The 19,948-nt window shown below is 42.7% G+C and overlaps 2 protein-coding genes across 6 annotated transcripts in view; one reads left to right on the top strand and one right to left on the bottom strand.

The window, feature by feature from the left end:
• The window catches only part of NEK4 (NIMA related kinase 4), a 44,331-nt gene extending 28,215 nt beyond the window's left edge, over nucleotides 1-16,116 (top strand). For 2 of the 5 annotated variants that reach the window (XM_075939411.2, XM_075939412.2), the window contains exons 13-16: nucleotides 1,585-1,670; nucleotides 2,369-2,574; nucleotides 4,591-4,724; nucleotides 6,187-7,272. In XM_075939411.2, coding sequence (XP_075795526.2) covers nucleotides 1,585-1,670; nucleotides 2,369-2,574; nucleotides 4,591-4,724; nucleotides 6,187-6,279 — 519 coding nt within the window. In that variant the 3' untranslated portion in view covers nucleotides 6,280-7,272. Of the gene's footprint in view, nucleotides 1-1,584; nucleotides 1,671-2,368; nucleotides 2,575-4,590; nucleotides 4,725-6,186; nucleotides 7,273-13,982 lie in introns of those variants that run through there. The other 3 variants (XM_025186978.3, XM_025186979.3, XM_075939413.2) reach the window with 3 other exon arrangements.
• SPCS1 (signal peptidase complex subunit 1) lies at nucleotides 12,715-19,921 on the bottom strand. Its single transcript, XM_075939420.2, has 4 exons — nucleotides 19,450-19,921; nucleotides 15,503-15,562; nucleotides 14,227-14,313; nucleotides 12,715-12,897 (listed from the first exon to the last, which is right to left on the bottom strand). Exons 1-4 carry the CDS (start codon nucleotides 19,801-19,803, stop codon nucleotides 12,775-12,777), a joined length of 624 nt encoding a protein of 207 aa, XP_075795535.2. The 5' UTR covers nucleotides 19,804-19,921; the 3' UTR covers nucleotides 12,715-12,774.
• Between the last annotated feature and the right edge of the window lie 27 nt (nucleotides 19,922-19,948).

The raw sequence follows: 19,948 nt of genomic DNA, 5'->3' as shown, positions 1-19,948 counted from the left end.
TGCATCGAGAACTGGGAGATTCGGTGCATGTAACGTACTGTACTTTAATAACCTTACTCTCATGCTTTTCTTTATTGTAATAATAAACCTTTAGATATATATTCTAAAGGATTGGCCCAGCGTGATTTGTGGGTAAGGTCCAGAGGGTAAATTGACCAGGGATCTGTGGCTGGTTTCTTGGAACCGGACAGAACTTGTTCGGGGTAGGTGGGATTGGGTGCTAGGACCCCCCCACCTGTGTATAGGCCCGGAGCCATCTGGGGCACGGATATTGCTGGGATGTCAGAGGGGTTTTGCTCGTGAGGCTTCAGGCAGGCAGCTGAAGCGCTCTGTGAGACTGGTTTGTGGCCTGTTTGGAGAGGTCACCAGTCAGGGGGGCTGTAAGGAGCCCCGGATTTGAGCAATTCGCCCTGAGCGGACGCCCTCAGCTGTGCCCAGACACGGCCCGGTCCGTCACAACATGATTCTGGGATGCATTAACAGGTGTGTTGTGAGCAAGACGCGAGAAGTCATTCTTCCGCTCTACTCTGCGCTGGTTAGGCCTCAGTTGGAGTATTGTGTTCAGTTCTGGGCACCGCATTTCAAGAAAGATGTGGAGAAATTGGAGAGGGTCCAGAGAAGAGCAACGAGAATAATTAAAGGTCTAGAGAACATGACCTATGAGGGAAGACTGAAGGAATTGGGTTTGTTTAGTTTAGGAAAAGAGAAGATTGAGGGGGGTCATGATAGCAGTTTTCACATATCTAAAAGGGTGTCATAAGGAGGAGGGAGAAAACTTGTTCATTTTTGGCCTCTGGGGATAGAACAAGAAGCAATGGGCTTAAACTGCAGCAAGGGAGGTTTAGGTTGGACATTAGGAAAAAGTTCCTAACTGTCAGGGTAGTCAAACACTGGAATAAATTGCCCAGGGAGGTTGTGGAATCCCCATCTCTGGAGATATTTAAGAGTAGGTTAGATAAATGTCTATCAGAGATGGTCTAGATAGTATTTGGTCCTGCCATGAGGGCAGGGGACTGGACTCGATCTCTGAGGTCCCTTCCAATCCTAGTATTCTGTGATTCTATTTCAGCCCATGACCAACAACGTTGTACTATTAAAATTTCTGCCAACTAGAGGACATGAACCTTGGAGACAGTGGAGGGAGTGAATCCCTCCCTCTGTGCCAGAGAGGGTGACACCACTGAAATTGATTTCTGTAGATTTTGATTAATCAAATGACACCTCTTTTATCTTTCTACCAAGAACTTGCCAATGGAGTTACACATAATTCCAGACTAAGCAGCACAAATTCCCTGACTTGGAACATACATTTGACAAAATGTTCAGTATAGAAAGAAAAAGCACAACTGAAGTTTAAGCGAATATGATAATGGTGTATATGCTTCTACTAGCTTGTTTTGATTCTTAGACTTAATAGTTAAAAGCACCTTGTACTATAAAGTTAAATTATAAAAATGTGCTTTTTGAAGCTTATTTTGTCACGTACTTCAAAGAATCCATGCTTATAGTACAGCTACTGATTCAGTTAAAACAAATGTAATAAAATGCCTAATTCTACAAAGTTTTTTTTGTTATCTATAACAGAAAAAAAAAATAATCAGTCGTCTGTCTGATGATATGAGCTCTTCCACAAGCTCCACAGATAAGTCAGATGGAGATTCCAAGGAAGGGTATGTGGTGGTGGTGGTTTTTTTTTTCTTGCATGCAGACATTCAGTACTCACTTGTCTGGTTACTTGATGTGGAAAACTGTGTAAATTGTATCTGTAACGATGATACACAGTGATGTTATGAAGAGCTTCACAAAGAATGAATCCTTTTTGTTTGTTGCTCTTTTGTGATGCACATTTCTTAATCTACTGTGTTTAACTTCTTTCTTTGTGGAAGCTGCTGTGCCTCCAGGTGCTGGTATGAATGCTTTCCAGGAAATGGAACTTCCAGTCTCAAGGAAAGGAGCTAATGTGTCAGGAAGCATTAAACACTATTAATTTGAAATTTACTAACATAGTTTTCCTGATATTATGGGCTCAATTGAAGTATTTATCTAGGATCTTGTTTACTTTGCCATCTTTCTTAATTATCTTCTTTCAAAGTACTACAAGTGGTGGTTAATGCTAGTGTAGATTGGTTGTTGGCGACTGGCTGAGTTGTTAAGTTTTGTTAAGACTTGCTCACTGAAGAGGTTAAATGAAATTCTGCTAAATCCTCCTGTGTCTTGTTTGCATTACTTTTACCACCAAAGGATCTGCATAGTAACAAGAATTTAACACAGACTACATAACAGGGCCTGCTTACATCACAAGATTATAGAAAGTCTTCATTGACTGCAAAATGGAGATTGGGATTGATTTTGTTTTTTCCTGTTCTAGAAAAAGCAATACAAATGAAATGAACGATTTGGTACAACTAATGACTCAGACACTAAAAATGGATTCTAAAGAGAACTGTGAATACCCTTCAATTCTAACTCCTGCATCAGAGTTCAAGCTTCATAGGAAATACAGAGATACTCTGATCCTACATGGAAAAATATCTAATGAACCAGAGAATTTCAAATTTGAAGACTTTCCTTCAGGTCTGTAGCTCTGGTAATGCTTTAAAATAGTGGCTCTTAAACTGTTGTTTATGGACCACCGGTGGTTAGCAGAACACTTTCTGGTGGTCCACAGAAAACTGGCTGCTCATATGGGGCTTGTAGTAGTTGCCACGGGGATTGTATTTGCTTGACAGCTAGAGGGGAGGTGCTCCATCAAATTGTGAATGAAAGAGGTGGTGATCCATGAGGTAATCTATCAATATATGACCCACACTAAGAAGTTTTAAAATAATTGTTTAAAATCATAAAAAAAATGTAGATTTCAATGCCTTGTTACAACTTTAAAACTTCCAAATAGTGTAATTGCTTTGTAGATTAGCTTTAAAGGCTTAATCTTTAAATGGGATTCAATTTAGCATCTACAAATTTGTGTTTTTCTGGAGATTACAGGAATCTACCTGCATAAATCCCATGACAAAATTGGAGCCTTATTTTGCAGCTGCAAAATAGTTCTCTAATTTTGCAACAATAAATGTAGGAAAATCATCTTTTGAAATTTGGTCTTCAAGAGTTATACTGAAAAATTATTCTAAAAAAATGGCATCTTAAGGTTTGTTTTTGACATTGAGTACCTATCTACTGGCATAAAAGACCTGTGGTGTGGCTGTTTGGCCCGGGTCAGTTGACCTGGGCTCACGTTGTAGGGCTACAAATTGCTATGTGGATGTTCTGGCTTAGGCTGGAGCCCCGTTCTGGTATCACCTCCCTTGCAGGGGCCCGGAGCTCAAGGTCAGTTTGTAAGTCAAAAGATGGATTGAAAAAGTCTTTCTGGCTCATGTGTTGTAAGTAGCAAGGATTCTAGTTAATTCTCTTTCCATTGACAGACCAGAACAGATCGAGAGAACTTCCATAGTTATGGTGGTTCTGCAAAGATAACAGGAGTAAAATGTAGTGAAAACGTTTGACTCTCTAGTCTGCAGATGTGACTGAATATATGGAACCAGCTTTTGATCAGTGAGGAAGTACCTTGTAACATAGTCAATTTTTCTCTCTCTAGCTGCATTTTAATATGTACAGTTGTGGTGTGATCTGCTCAGGTGTGTTACAACTGCTCTTCCAGGTACTGGAAATCTACAACCAATTTGAAGGTGCTGGTGGAAGTGGAATGGCTTAAATTTTCTTAAATTGCAATTGTCTGTGGTTAGACCAAGTCCTTTACTTTCGGATGTTAATACAGAAAGGGGATTTAGGGTACTAATAGGCTATGACATCTTTCAGCCTTAAATTGTTGTCTTAGATCCAGCCAATGTCAGTAGTGACAGTCATTAATTTTGGATGATTTCAAAGTGTTCAAAGTAAAGTTTTGGCACTTTGGTTCTAGTACAGAACTTCCCTTCTAATAAAATGACATTCATCAAGATGATTTTTTTTTCAGTTTAAACAGAGAAGTGAAGGATTGAAAGGTCAATGAGGCCCACTAGTGGAAGACAATACTGCTACCCATGCTATTCTGTTATGTATACACAATACTTTTACAATCATTTTCTTTTTCTAATGTAAAGTAACTTAAATGTTTAACCTCTTTGTCAGGGTTCTCTGTATTGTATGGCTATAAAATTTATTGTAGAATCCACCTTTTGCCACACAATTGTTTTACAGAACATCAACTTACATTTGAAAAAAAGTTTACCATTGTGACTACAGGAACCATCCATACGTGATCAGAGTATACACTAATACAGTAAAGTGTGATATGAACATTCATTGTTTAAGTTTTTGTAATACAGTGATGCCTGAAACTGAGCCCTCCAAGACCTGATTCTGCAAACTGAATCTGTATGAACCTTGCACCTGCATAGAGACTCAGTAGTCATCTGCAGATGACTGATCATATGTAATCCTATTTGCTCAGACACCCAGCTAATGTGCCTATTCCACAATCCTAAACCACTTCCCATGCTTTTGCTGGTACCAACTGCTCTTAAATACTTATAGTAAATATAAGGTGTGTCAACTATTTTTGCACTGGCAATATTATTTTTATTACTTTTTTAGATGTTTTATCTGGTCCTGAAAAAATTAGAAGAATGGTTGAAATTCTGAGGTCTGATGTGGTGCAAGGGCTGGGAGTGAAACTTCTAGAGAAAGTTTATGACATCATGGAGGAAGATGATGAATTGGAGAGAGAGGTGAAGGTCTCTCCTACATACTGTAGTAAATTGTATTTGCTTCTCTTCCGCACAGGGTTAAATGGGCAGTGCAATGTAATTGATTCAGAATAAAAGAAGGGAAGCCACCTTGAATTCTTTGATTTTAGTTTGATGTTGATAGCAATGTTGTATACCAGGTCTGGGCAAAATGTGGCTCGCAGGCTGGATCCGGCCCGCCACACAGTAGGGAACTCCAGGCAGGTTCCCCTGCTTTCCCTGCAGACTGCTCAAAAAAGCACCCACAGGGCCGTTTCTCTTTCAAAACTGATCCCGGAAGGGAGGGGGGAAAGCTTCAGGTGCTGGCCCTGCCCACAGCACAATCCCATTGGCCGGTTTCTGGCCAGAAACTGGCAAATGGGAAATGCTTGTTTCAATAACGGGCAGCACACAAAGCACCACATCCCCCTCCCCTGCGGCTCAGTTATTCACACAAGCACATGTCCTTGCAAGTGTGGAGCAGGCAGGCAGTCTGAGAAATGTTTTAAGGTCTGCAGGTAGGCAGGCTGGTTGGGCTGCTGGCTAGTAAGTCTCCTGGCTAGAGCCTGGCTCTGGCACCCCAGCCCCTCCCTTCCTCTCCAACCTTCTGCCTCCCCAACTCAAGATACCCAAACCTTCTCCCCTCTCCTGCACCCATACCTCTTCCCAGATCTGGCAGCCCAATCCCCTGCCCCAGATCACAAACCAAATCCCTGCCCCCCAGCCCCCTAGGTCACAATTGCCTCCTTCACCCAAACTCCCTTCCAGACCCCTTGTTCCTCCTGCACCCCAGTCCCTTACCCCAAGCTCCCATCTGTATCTAACCTCCATCCCAGACCCTGCACCTCCTCCATTAATATCATGAAAGAGTGTGGCCCTCAACCACTTTCCAAAAACTTGGGAGGGCCCCTCCCTCTCCCCCCCCAATCAAAAATTATTGCCCACCCCTGTTGTATACTCTTCCAATTTGGAAAAGGTACAAGAGATGACTACTTTGACATTAATCTGTTAGCATATATTCATTATGCATTCAACTTTGGCCAAATTCTGTCTTCGCTGGAAACAGCGCATGTATACTTGAACATGTATCCAAAGGCAGAAACTGGTCCTTCATCTTCCTAATTAATGTAGATTAAGTCTTGGGAAATCTTTAGCTGTTTCCATGGAAACCTTGGCTACAGTTTATTATGCAACAAGTTTAATAAATATTCAATTTATGTTCTAAATTTCATATCTTTTTAATTGTGGAATTTCTTTCAACCTGTAGTACTTTAGAATATGCTTTTTATTTGAGTTAACATTATGGATTGTGTTTAAATGTTATCTCCCCCTTTTGATTAGTCAAACTGTCTGTGTGACGTTTTTATTCAAGGTTGCTTTGGTAGCCTCATTGTAAGACTCTCAGGTAGCAGCATTCATATTTCCAATTTAAAAAACAGCTTACTTTTTCTTTTATGCTTACTAGTTGCACTTACGGGAGCATATGGGAGAGAGCTACACAAATTACAGTGCAAAAGCTCGCCATCTGAAGTTTCTTGAAGAACATGTGAAGTTTTGACCAGGTGACTTTACTGAACCTTTTTTCCCTTAGAGCTGTTACAGAAAAATAACAAGGACCTAGTTTTAGAGGTGGTTTGGTGTATTGGCCATATGCCATATTCTGTATAAACAAATTTTATGGTACTTGTATTTACCCATGGATTTCTAGGTTATGAGGTAAACTGGTCTTGACAGAGTGAAATGCTTATTTGCTTGTGCAGAGTAGCACAGCTTTGTTATAGCATTAGTACTAGTAATATTTTTATATTAAAATGTGAAACAGACATTACTTTATCTGAAGAAGAGATTTTATATTTTGGATTTTTACTTGACATTACTTGCCTTTTGATCTCAGACATACTTGGAGTGTTTTATGGGTATGGATTAGTTTCTAGAAAGTACTAAATTGTGTATGTAAATTGATATAACCAGATAATTTAGATCTAATTTTCTTTATCAGTAAAAGGTTGCAGTCATATCACATTTCTTACTAAGCCAGCTGATTTGGTAAGGCTATAATGTGGGATCATTAGAATTATAATTTACTGAAGTTAAGATCTGAAGCTCAATTTTGGCATGAGCTAATTGTAATTTCTGTAGCTGCAAAAACTCAGTGCAGTTTCTTCAAATGGCTTAAAGTTCAAATAAGATATAGTAAAAAGATGAATAAACTTCCTACCCTGAGTCCTTGGGCACCTTTAGAGCTCATTTTCAAGGTTTAGGTAAGAATGTTATTTTCTCCAACTCAAACACATTCAAATACGAATTCCTTTTAAGACTGGAATGAGGATTAAAAAGACTAGGTACATTCAGATTAAATGGTACATTAAATTAGTGTATTTATCTGTCAACTTGTCTAAGTTTTTAGTATGCTTTTGTTATATTTTAACATTTGATGCCTGGACGTGTTTTGCAGCATCAGTGTTCTGAAGGTTTTTACATATTAGATTTTTTTAAAAAGCATAATTGTCATCAAGGATATTTGAATTTTGTAAAATAAAAAAAATAAAGTCTGCAAGATGTCAAGTTTCCTTAATATTCGTAGTAAATATTCCACCCTATAGAATAGCTCGTGGAAAAATGCTGCAGCATAATTGTGCCCATTATCAGCACAAACTGCAGTAGAAAAGTGATCTCATAAAATGGTAAGAGGCTTAACTCTGTTCTCCACATCTACTGTAGCTTCTGCATCTCCATCAGTTTCCCTATTCTGGGCATGTCTGGTTTATAATTGACACTCAAGCTAAGAGGAGCAAAGTCACTTTTAATAAGCAAAGATTGGAGTGTTGGTACAGAAGATGATTTGAACATCAAGGGTGCACTCTAAATATCACAGAATATTTTGCAAGAGAAGAGGCAGCACACGGACAAATTCCAACTTGGATAGTTATATTTTGACCGGTTTCTGTTGTGTGTTGGTATTAATTTCTTTTCCTAAGCTATTCTGTAGTGTAGCCATTTGACTCTGCACTATTACACAATCATTGCATTTGACCAGAAAGTACAATAGGGTCTACACTCTAGAACTGTACACTGACTGTAGTCACTCATGGTTGATTTTTTTCCTAAATGATGCATCCACACTACCAAGCCTGTTGTGTCACCCTTACGGGCAGCTGAAATAGATTTCAGTACTCCTGCTTTTTACTTGGAATAACGCTCTTCTCAACTTTGCATGGTCTTTGGGAGGCCGCCTGCAGCTGTCTGCTCTGGCCAAGCACTTTCACCTCTACTGCTCTCCCCCTGAGCTCAAAAAGCCCTGAAAACAGTAGAATGGACTGTCCCATGTGGCCAGTGTTGTGAGCCCATTGTGAATGAGCAGCACACGCAGACATGAGTTCCTCCAGCATCCCAACTGAGCCTGAGTACTTCTGCTTGCATGGGCTCCAGTTCCCAGGAGCACAGAACACCAGATTGGAGTGTCCAGGAGATCTTGGACCTCATTGAGCTGGAGGGAGATAAAGCCATCTTCCCTGAGCTCAGAACCAACAAGAGGAACACTGAGACTTCCAGTAAGATCACAAGCTGCCTGAGGGTGAAAGGATATTCCAGGGATGCCCAGCAGTACAAGGTAAAAATCAAGAAGCTGTGGCAGTGCTATCAAAGGCAAAGAATTAGAATGGATGCTCTGGGGCAGCACCTCACGTGTGCCACTTCCATGAGCAGCTGGATACCATTCCTGGAGGGAGGACAGTGGCCAGCTCCCCCAGTGTGGTTGTGGAATCCAGCTAAGACAAATCTGGTGTCAGCCAAGAGGAGAGCGGGGTGGCAGAGGAGCAGGAGGAGATTAGCCAGCCGCTGATGCCAGAGAGCCAGGAGCTTGTCATGATGGTGGAGCTGATCATCTCCTCCCAGACACTCCCTGTGAGGGCACTTGCAGTGAGTTCACAAGCTTTTTCGAACTACAAGCAGGTTAAGGCAATGGGGCATGAGGTGTGGCGCGGTCTCTCTGCTTACACAGTGCGGGGAGCGCAGAACAGCTTGTTAACGTGTTTACAGATGGAGCCGGAGTGTTGTCTGCATAGCTCCATAAAGCTCTTTGAGCCTTCTCACAAGGTTCTTGGGGAGGCTAGCCTTATTCCATGCCAAGCCACCGGTAAGTGGTCTGGCATCACTGAATCACAAAGCATTGCAGCATAAGGCCTAGGTTTATGGCCACATTCAGTCAGCATATGCTTCCCATCACTCGTGATTCTGAGATGATGGATATCTAGCATGGCAACCTGGAGGAAGGGAACCTATTTAGCACTTTTCTAGGGAAGCCATGTGTGCTGCACACATCCTCCACTCTGCTCCTCTTCCTCCCCCCCCTTTTGCTCACAGGCAGAATAGGAGCCAGTATCCCTGGGAGGCTGTGTGTGCTGGACACAATAGGGAGCTGTCCTCTGCCTCTGCCCCCTCCAGGCTCCTTACCATGCCTTCCTCTGGACTGAGTGCAACCTGATGCTCCCGAGAAGTCTGGGTGCCTGCTGTAAAGCAAACTTTTGGCCTTGCACGGAACACTGTGCTTACAAAGACCTTCCATGTACACTAACAGATTAGGTTTAGGCATCACGCAATGTCTGCCTTACTAACTCTTCTTTGCAGCTGGGCCAGCAGCCAGCAAAATGTGTCCTCCCACTCCTACACCATCTGCCCGCCTGGCACAGATCAGCGGACAAGAGAAGAGATGTTCCACAAATGGACTGCATGAATATCCTTGTGCAGGAGATCTGGGCTAAGCGCCAAGGCCAGATTGTGGAGCGCCAGGAGAGGAGAGCTGCCAGGCAGCATGAGACTGCCTCCCTGACCACTGTCATGGAGCACATGGTGATTTTTCTAGGAAGGTGGCGTGCTCTAAACCCCACTTGGCCTGATAACACCCCCAGTTCCTCCTCCTCCCACCCCTGTCTCCCCAGTGTCCTTAGGACCTGGGGGGGGGGGATGATTCAAGGGCAGCTGTACCCTCCAGAGCCTTAGGAGGCAGAATGTGGTCCCACCAATGTTACTGAGCCCCCTCCCCCTTTTCTGGTTCCCAGTTTGTTCCTTTCCCTGTTGCTTTTTCCTAACTAAGAATTCCTATTCTTTGAACAGCTGTCTCTTTTTATTGCTTGAACTTGCAGGCATGGGGTGGAGGATTAAAGGTAAACAGAGAATGCAGGAAAACCATGGGGAAGAGTCTGAAAACTGGCCATGCATGAAACTATCCTTCAAAGTGTCTGATTAGTGCTGCCCTTTGCTGCTTTTATGGTGCTGGTGTCCAGCAGCTCAAACTCTCTGGCTAAGTGTTCTACCTCAGCCCCCGGCCCTGCCAGAAAATTTTCCCCTGGTTCTGGATCACACAACAAGCTGACAGCATGAAGAGAATGTTGCATTTGCTGAGGTTCAAGTGGGGCAGGAGATTCCTAAACGTACGCTTTAAACTTTCAAATGTGCATTCCACCACCATTTTGTATCTGCTCGGCCTATTGTCAAACTCCACGCTGCCCATATATAGCTTCATGAGCAATGGGCATTTCTACCTCTCCAATTCAGATTGTCCAGTTGTGGGAAAAAGTTCCAAAGTGCATTTTTTGGAAGAGGCAAGAGTGCCTAAAGCCATGTGTCTCCTGCACCTTTCCCAGCCATCCCATGTTGATCTTGGTGAAATGGCCCACAAGTTCCTGAACCACCATGGAGAAGTACCCCTTTTGGTTGATGTACTCCAAGACCTGGTGGTTGAGGGCCAAGATAGGGATGTGTGTTCAATCTGTGGCCTCGCCATAATTAGAGAAGCCCATCACGGCAAAACCATCCACTCGGTACATCTAAACTACATCCCTTTTTCGATAAAGGGATGTAAATTAGATGTATTGAAATTGTAAATGAAGCCTGGATTTTCATTTCCCACACTTCATTTACATAATGGTGGCCACGGCTTTTTTCCGCAAAGCTTTTTGGGGGGGCGGGGGGGGGGAAACTCGGTCAAGACTGGGATCTTTCAACAGAAATGCCCCATTTCAAAAGATCCTGGATCTTTCAAAATGGACCATTTCTGTTGAAGATCCCTGTCTTGACTGGGTTTTTTCCCCCCAAAAAAAGCAGCTTTGTAGAGAAAAGCTGCGGCTGCCATTATGTAAATGAAGCACAGGAAATTCAAATCCCAGCTTCATTTACAATTTCAATACATCTTAACTACATCCCTTTTTCGATAAAGGGATGTAAATTAGATGTACCCTATGGTATCCACATTTCCCAGTCACAACCCTCTGTAGCAGAAAGTTATTGGTGGCTTTGACTACTTGTATGACGACAGCCCCACTGTAGACTTCCCGACTGACTGGTAGCTGTCTGGCATGATAAGCTTCCATAGGGCAATTGCCACATGCTTTTCCAAGGTCAGAGCGGGTCTCATTCAGGTATTCTGGCACCTGAAGGCACGGGAAAGCCATTGGCACCGTTCCAGGAACATGGCCATGCACATTCAGAAGTTCTGCAGCCACTGCTGATTGTCCCATCCCTGCATCACAATGTGGTGGGTACGTTAGCATGAGCGCCAGGCCTTGCCTGAGCAGGGCCTCCATGCCACACTGAGCTTCGCACTCCTCCTCTTCCTGGCGGAGCGCCAAGGGTACACTCTAAATACAGCGTGAAGAGGCATGCCACAACAGACGTGAGTATGACATTACTTTCACGGAAACCGGGCTCCATGCTCATGATGCTGTGGCATCCATGTGGGCAACCAGGGCATCAAAAGGCACGAGCATAATGCATCCCCTTTATCTCACGGACGGTGGAGAAGGGTCTAGTTGAGTACCTTACGGAATGCAGCCATACGAGCCCCTCTAATCCCTCGCTGCCCAGTTTTGGATCCAGTGAGCACCAGAAGCATAACCCAGATTGCAAAGCAACCCACGGTGCCTCGCTTTGAGTTGATGGTAGGCTCCCTTAATGAGGATGCACTACTTTAGAGTACATTTGATTCTTTCCCACAGTGAGGACACGGACCTTTAATTTCTCAAATTCAGGTGTCCAGAAATCGACCATGTTAGAGTCTACCTTATCTCATAGGGTCTGTCTAGACTACATGCTTCTGGTGACAGAAGCATGTAGATTAGGCTACCCGGCATAGGAAAATGAATTATTTAAATTGCTGCTTCATTTAAATGGCTGCTGTGCTGTGCCGATCAGCTGTTTGGTCGGCTCAGCGAGGTAGTCTGGACGCTCCATGGTCAACATTAAAGGCATTTGTCGACCGCCCCAGTAAACCTCATCCCACAAGGAATAACCAGGCAAACAGCTGATCGGCACAGCGTAGCAGCCATTTAAATTTAAGTTTTTCCTATGCCGGGTAGTCTACACACACCCATAGTGTAGATGTCTACATGTGCCCACAGTGAGGTTTTTTTCAAGCTAAAGGAATTTAATTGCTTTTAAAGCAACCCTGCAAAGTTGTGTTTTCATCAACAGAAAAAAAATTAGTTGCATTTTTGACTCCTAACTATTTAAATTGCTTGAATTCATGGAAAAAACTTCATCTTCACGATTTTAAATTTTCTCCTTCCAACTAGTCCTATTCACAACTACGTTAGCTTTTCTGCAACTGAAATATTCTTAAGTAAATATTCTTAAGTAAAAGCTTCCTATAGGCCTAGTTCACATTCACTCATTCTTGCTACAGTAGACACTACATGTAGGCCTATTTTACTTGTGAACGAACACATTACACGCTCATCCAAACTGCATTAAAAAGGACTGATTCTCCATAAAAAGGCATTTCACTCACAAGTACCAGAAGGACTTAATTCCCCTTACCTTCCCCAGTTTTACACACAATTCAGTGACAAGTTTTGATTCCTATGTAATATGTATACTTAAATTTTCATCCTAACATCCTTGAAAATGTAATACACAACTAAATCAGTTATTTTTATATTATCTGCCTAACCATAGCATAATCTCAAAGGCATTGAGAAATTAAGGTCTCACACACTGGGAATGTCTCAAACATTTAATGAACCAAAATTTTCCAGTATTACACCATGAGAGTTCATGTTCAACTTTTAGTATGCCTTTTCACTTTCCTCTCTGCAGGCTTCTTATCTTCTGTTCCTGACTCCTGCACAGGTAGCCATTTCAGAGGATTGCGGCGGTACATAGGCCACGGAGGGAGTGTTAGCTTAAAAGGAAGTAAAAGTTTAATTATAATAAACTACAACTCAATCTAGTGTGCAATTACAATGTTATTACTACAAAACCTTCATCATGTGGACTTGCAGTATCTTATTTATTATCAAATCACTTAAGATGACAGACATCTGATTGAGCATTTAATGGTTTAGATCACTAATAGAAATCTACTATATATTTTAGAGAGTTTATCGGTTTGATCAAGAACTCCTAAACGGTACGAGCTGGAACTACCAAATTCAGTATACAGCTTCCTCTTATAATTTAAAGCAATGTCAGGGTTTGGTTGTGCCACAAAAACAGGATATGCCTAGAATGGGATTGTGTCTCATAAAACCAAACAGAAAGGAGACAATCACCAGATCAAGTGCAGTTCTCAAAATTGACATAACTGCGTGAATGTTGAAATAGACTGAACGATGGTGGGGCAGGAACATATGATGAACCTTAGAGTAGGATTGCTTCTCAAACCTTACAGGAAAGAGAAAATGAAGAAAATTTGAGTAGCGCTGTTTTTTCAAGATAAATTAATGGATAAGGTTTGAAAACTAGAAGAAAATGTTATTGGAAACTAGGGCTATGTTAGTGTATTCATTTAAACAGTTATATGCCCGATACAGAGGCATGGATCGGGGGAGCAGGAGACGAGAGACAGTGCTCACAGGATGTGGCTTTTAAGCAGGCTCCCCACAAGTACTGGCTTCCGGAGAGCTGCCTGCCCCTTCCCCGATGCTATTACACATTTAAAAATGCTTTAACATCCCAATTTGGAAACCAAATTGAGTATAGTAGTGGTGGTGGTGGTGGTTTTTTTAACATATAGTGAAGAAGAGTTTATAGGGATAAAGAAAAAAGTAACCTGATGGAATTTTTAGTACAAAAAAGTACTAAAAATTAAACAATCCCGTTTAAGAAATCCAAAATAAAAGTTAACTTAATACAATTTTTTGAAAAATACAATCATTTAAATAGTGTGTACATTTTCCTTTTATTTTTTTAAAGAAACCTTACTTGATTTAAGTACCCCAGTAACTCTGCTAGTTTTCTATATTGGCATTTGTTTTTTTATATCAGGCCCAGAAGAAACAAGGTACATTGGAAGAGATAACTGAAGTACAGAACTAGAAGAACAGAGGTCAGAATGAGTTTGTTCATGCATAATGTAAAGCTCGTATTGCATGTTTGTATTATGCTCATCTAGTTGATGCTAGTAGACCCGTACTTTAAGAACTTTTGTTCATGTAAAAAGAGTTTGAGGAACATCAGAATTAGTTTTGAAAACTCCATTAGTATATTCAGTAATAATATTTTGTCTTACCAGGCACGATAAAGCAAACCCAGCCATAACTATATAGACAGTCCAGCCAAACTGTTCAGCAATGTAGCCATAGATAAAACCAATTACCTAGAAAATGCAATACCAATTTTAATAACTTAACCAGCCTTTCCCAGACCACAGGTATTGAGTTAATATTGAAAAATATCCCATAGATAAGGAAAATTACCTAAGTTACAAAACACTAAATGTTAGCAAATTGAATTGTAGTAAATTTCCCAAACACAATTCTTAATCTTGGTGTGATACAGATCTCAAACTATAGATACTCATTGGGTATTAGCTGGACTTAGTTATATATATGAATAGTCTTTATGTGAAATAAGACTGACTTCATATTACAGTAAAATTAGATGCTCAGTTTGGTAAAGTCTGAAGTATAATTTTTGTGGAGCTATTTTTAATGAGTAAGCATAAGCAGAACAGGACTTGAGTAAATAGTTTACTTAAATATAGAGACTAAGGAACTGTTTTTATGGTGAATTAGTGTCTAATCAGGATAGAGGTATATTTTAATAAGCTTAAAGTGAGAATGCAGATAATGGCATTGTTTAATGAAAATTAAGTGGTGCAGGTTTGAGCCTGCAGTTTGTAGTGAGCTCTAAGATGGCCTGTCCAATATGTACTGCTTTTGCTTTTGATAATGAAGCTCAATAGCCTTTATTAGAAGGCAGGATGTTAAATGTTTCTGGATGGAGTGTGTGAAAAGTCTTAATTCTGACATCTCTTCACTTGAGTGCTTGACCTTGCCACCTTAACATGTTCTCAATTTTTTTAGCATAATTTAGTGAAGGGATTATACTGAAAAACTTTAATTATGCAAGTACTTTATTAACTTTTCAATAGCATTTTATGAAACATCTTAAACATGCTACAAATTCTATGAAAAGTAAGGCGGGCGGGTTAAGTGACTTACCCAAGGCCACACACAACTTTAGAATCAGAGCTACAATTAGACTGAGTTATTGGTTTCTTGATCTGTGCTTAGTCCACTGAACTATGCTGTCTTCAGGATTAAGGAATTCAATACTGAATTACACTGGAATCCAAAATTTATAACTGATCCTCTAAGCTCACTGATATTTAATTGTACATTGACTATCAACAAAGCATTTTTTTTAAAGCCACTTGTTTAAAATCTCAGAGAGAGTCTGGCTGATTTACTTCAAGCTTTAAAAATCCAAGCAGTTGCCAGACCCTAATCAGTTTATTTTTAGAGGATGTCTTAAACAGTCTTAACCATGGCTCTGAGACTTACCGCAGAAACAAGAATGATTCCTTGAAAAATCTGTTCTGCAAGTTTTTGACCCTTGTAGTCCTGTTTAAAAAAAAAAAAAAAAAATCAAGGTTATAATAATCCAACCCACCTGTACCCAGTAAATGATTCTTGCAACCTCTGTCAAGTAGTACAAAGACAGAGCTTGTGTATATACCTGCCCTGTTTCATATTCCACATTTCACTACAAATGTGTAAGATTAGAATATTTTCTTGTGTATTTTTTAAATCTTGTTTTTACTGTAAAACAAAATCTTCATCCCCAGCCTCATCTCCTATGGCTCTGATATTAAAAAAAGGGCAAAACTGCACTCTTTGGGTTGCCATTAAGAATTAGTAGCATCTGTACACAAGCCCAAAATCACATCACATTTAGATACAAGATAGCTAAGTCCAAAGCAGAGTGTCAAAAGGATCTCACAATACAGTAAATAAATTTTAATGTTGATAAATGGAAAGTAATACATAGTGGAAAACATAATCCCAACTATACATACAAAATGATGGGGACTGAATTAGCTATAAGCACTGGAGATCTTGGGAGTCATTGGGGAGAGTTCTCTGAAAACATCTGCTCGATGTGCAGCAGCAGTTTTTTTTAAAAAAAGCAAATGTTAGAAATTGTTTTACAAAGGGATAGAGAATAAGAATATCTTATTGCCTCTTTATGAATCCATGGTACATCCACATCTTGTATACTGCATGCAGATGTGGTCACCTCATCTCAAAAAAGGTATCAGCACTGGAAAATTCAGAAAAGGGCAACAAAAATTATTAGGGGTTTTGAAAGGCTCCCATTTCAGCAGCAATTAAAATGAATGGGAGTTTTCAGGCTAGAAAAGAGACTAAGTGGGGAGATAAGATAGAGGCCTATAAAATAATGAGTGGTGTGGAGAAAGTGAATAAGGAAGAGTTATTTACTTATTCACAAAATATAAGAACTAGGGGTCAACAAATGAAATTAATAGGCAGCAGATTTAAAACAAACAAAAGGAAGTTTTTCTTCACTCAGCGCACAGTCAACCTGTGGAATGGCTTGCCAGAGGATGTGGTAAAGACTAGGACTTTAACAGGGTTCAAAAAGAGCTAGATAGATTCATGAAGGTTATGTCCATCAATGGTTATTAGCCAGGATGGGTAGAAAGTGTCCCTAGCCTCAGTCTGCGTGGAAATAGGTGACAGGGGAGAGAGATCACGTGAGGATTACTACTTGTGTTCCCTATGTTATGTTCTTATGTTCTCCCTCTGGGGCATCTGGTATTGGCCACTTTCGGCAGTCAGGATACTGGACTAGATGGACATTTTGTCTGACCCACTATGGCTATCCTATCCTCCAAAGCAGTTGCAGTCCCTCCCAGCATGCCATCGTCTACAAATGTAATAAGCGTACTCTTTGCCATCCTCTAAAAAACTGTTGACGAAGATACTGAACGGAACCTGTGCTAAAACAGACCGCTGCGAAACTCCACTTGTTATGCCTTTCCAGCATGATTGTGAAACATTAACTACTCTCTGAAAACGATTATCCAGCCAGTTATCCACCCACCTTATAGTAGCCCCATCTAAGTTGTATTTCCCTAGTTTATTGATAAGGTCATATCTGCTGCTTCTCCCTTATCCACAAGGCTTGATATCCTATCAAAGAAAGCTATCATGTTGGTTTGACATGATTTGTTCTTTACAAATCCATGCTGGCTGTTACCTATCACCTTATCTTCCAGATAAATTCCTTAATTACTTGCTCCATTATCTTCCCTGGCACAGAAGTTAAACTGACTGGTCTGTAGTTTCCTGGGTTATTTCCCTTTTTATAGATGGACACTATACTTGCCCTTTTTCAGTCTTCTGGAATCTCTGGTCACTCTTATGTTCATTTCACCCAGTTCCGTACTTAGAGCAAACAACTATGCTTCCTTATTCTGAAATAATTTAACTTATTATTTAATAAGCAGTAGATAAGCATACCCATGTACTGGGTGAACTGAATAAAACAAGACTGGTATGTTCAATTTAATTAGTATTTTGGTAGATTTTGCCTCCTTGTGGTTATACACGCAAAAGTATCAAACTACATGAAACTGAGCATATGCATTTGGAAGATATGATATCCTATCTTCTGTATTCTACATAATGCCATCCTGGAGGTAATAGTATTTTATTCTGTATATAATAGTATTCATAGTACTTGGTGAAAGTACAAAATAGTGTGGTAAAAAAAAAATCAGTACTTTAAGTGATGATACTAACTTTTGGGTAGGAAGAGGAGAACACCAGAAAAGAGGCAATTAAGTCAAAGAGCACAGATTTCAAAAGAACATACTTGCCAATTGAAGCATGCTTGCTTGCTTGAGTTCTCACATCCCAATTTTGTATGCCATAGTCACAAACATCTTTGACAGAAGTTGTCAAACTGGTACTGTGATACTACACCAGTTGTTACTGTAGAACAGCGGTCTCCAACTTTTTTACACCCAAGATCACTTTTTAAATCTCAGAACAGGCGAAGATCTACTGCCGCTCCCCTTCCTTGAAGCCCCGCCCTCTCTATTCTCCTCCTGTCCATCACTTGCTATCCCCAACCCTTACTTACACACTCTGATAAACAGTTTATTTTTAAATTATGCGATACATACAATTAAAATCACGTGTTTATAGTTATGAAATAAATGGTCTTTTTTTATGCTATTTAAATCTAAAATGAAGCATTTATGATTATACATTTTGTGGGGACGGAGTACTGTGGCTGGGGGCAGGGGAGAGGGAACAGGGTGCTGGGAGGGCAGAGGACAGGATTCTACAGCAGGGGACAGAGTTCGGGGAGCGGGGACGGGAGTACGGACAGACTTCGGAGAGTGGGGACAGTTCTGTAGTTGGGAACAGAGTTTGGGGAGTGGGGACAGGAATGGGGACAGCATTCTGTAGTTGAGGACAGGGGAGTGGGATGCCAGTGGAGGCAGAGAGTCCCCTGCATCTCCCTCCTCCCAGCATTCCCCTCCCCCCCCCCGGAAACCAGCGCATGACTGCCCTGGGGTCGACCCCCCCCCCGGGAAGCCCTGTGCATGCGCCTGCACAGGCGGCCGACCCCCCCACCCTCACAGGGAAGCCCCGCGCCCACCCCAGGGCCAAACCCCCCCGCGTAGGGAAGCCTCGCGTGTGCCTGCCCAGGGAGCCGACCCCCCCCACCCGCGCAGGGAAGCCCCGCTGGCGCTTGTCCTGGCGCCAACCCCCTCCCCGCGCCGGGAAGCCCTGGGGCCAAACCCCAGCGTGCTGGAAGCCAACACTACCTAAAAGTCTTCTCTGGAGGTAAGTAGTGGGGCTTCTGGGGGGTGGGAGGGAAATGGGGGCGGGGCTTACAGGATGCCTCGTGAGCAACTGGTCGAGGCCTTGAGATCGACCAGATGCTTGTGAGCGACTGGTTGGTGACCATGGCTGTAGAACAAATGATTAAGTGCTATATCCTGTCCTTTGCATCCCTTTTCTGATGATTTTACACTAGCTACTTTTAGAGGAGAAATGTAGGCGTTTCACTTGACGTCATTCACGTTAAGATAATTAATACAAATAAAAAAGCAGTTAAATGTGTAAGTCAGGCAAGCCCTAGTAATTACACCTTATGCCCTAATACAGCTGTTCGTCTCCAAGGTGCCACCAGACTCCTTGTTTTAACATTTCTGCAGGAACGCAGCCGCGGAGGGGCAGGCAGCGATCTTAGAGCGCCCAGCAGCACTGAGCGATGACCATGCGGCAGAGAGCAGCGGCTGCGTCCTGTTCACAGCCTCGGCCCTTTGCTGGGACGGGGGCACTAGACCAGGCTCACGCGGGGCAGCGCGGACCCTGCCGAGGGAGGTTTGTGCGTCCCAAGACTCGCTGGGCTCGTTCCCCGGCCCGCGCTGCTCCCTGCGGGGCGGCAGCGCCTCCGTTCCCCTTACCATCTGGGTGGGGATGGACCCGAACACGTCCAGCATGGCGGCAGCGAGGGAGGCCGCCTGCCGGCTCGCGCTGCTCTCGGAGCTGCCCGCCCCGCCCCGCGAAGCGCAGGCCTCGGAGACGCGCCCCCCCTGCGGAGGGGAGACTTCAGGGGCGCCCTGGGAGTCGGCCCCGGCCGGCGAGGGAGGGGCGGCGGAGGCCGCAGCGGCACCGGACGAGGAGGACGCGGTCTGGCTGGCGGCAGCCTCCCTGCCGAGCCGACTAGCCCGGGTCCTCGGCCCTCCAGCGGCGGCAGCGCGGGTCCGCAAAGCTGGCGCTGAGCTGGCCGGAAGCAGCGCGGCCTTGCTCCGCCCCATGTCCCGGCAGCCTCCGGCAGGGAGCTGTCCGCGCCAACTGCCTGAGCAACTGCGCCGCCCGTGGGGTGCCAAGGCCCGCCCTCGCCGCAATCCACCGCCCGGCTCCGCCGCAGCCTCCGCCACGCGCCTCCATGGCAACCGCGGG

This window comes from Pelodiscus sinensis, chromosome 11, assembly GCF_052426305.1.
Source record: "Pelodiscus sinensis isolate ZL-2025 chromosome 11, ASM5242630v1, whole genome shotgun sequence".
Lineage (NCBI taxonomy): Eukaryota > Metazoa > Chordata > Testudines > Trionychidae > Pelodiscus > Pelodiscus sinensis.
Note: the sequence above shows the minus strand (reverse complement) of the source record. Positions and strands in the feature narration are given on the sequence as shown.

Bases quoted from the DNA above. Each gene is read 5' to 3' on its own strand.
- SPCS1 (XM_075939420.2), bottom strand. From the start codon at position 19,803: ATGGGGCGGAGCAAGGCCGCGCTGCTTCCGGCCAGCTCAGCGCCAGCT. The intron at 14,314-15,502 runs GTAAGTCTCAGA...TGCATTTTCTAG, and splicing joins GAATCATTCTTGTTTCTGCG to GTAATTGGTTTTATCTATGG. The intron at 12,898-14,226 runs GTAAGACAAAAT...CTTCCTTTTAAG, and splicing joins GGTTTGCTTTATCGTGCCTG to CTAACACTCCCTCCGTGGCC.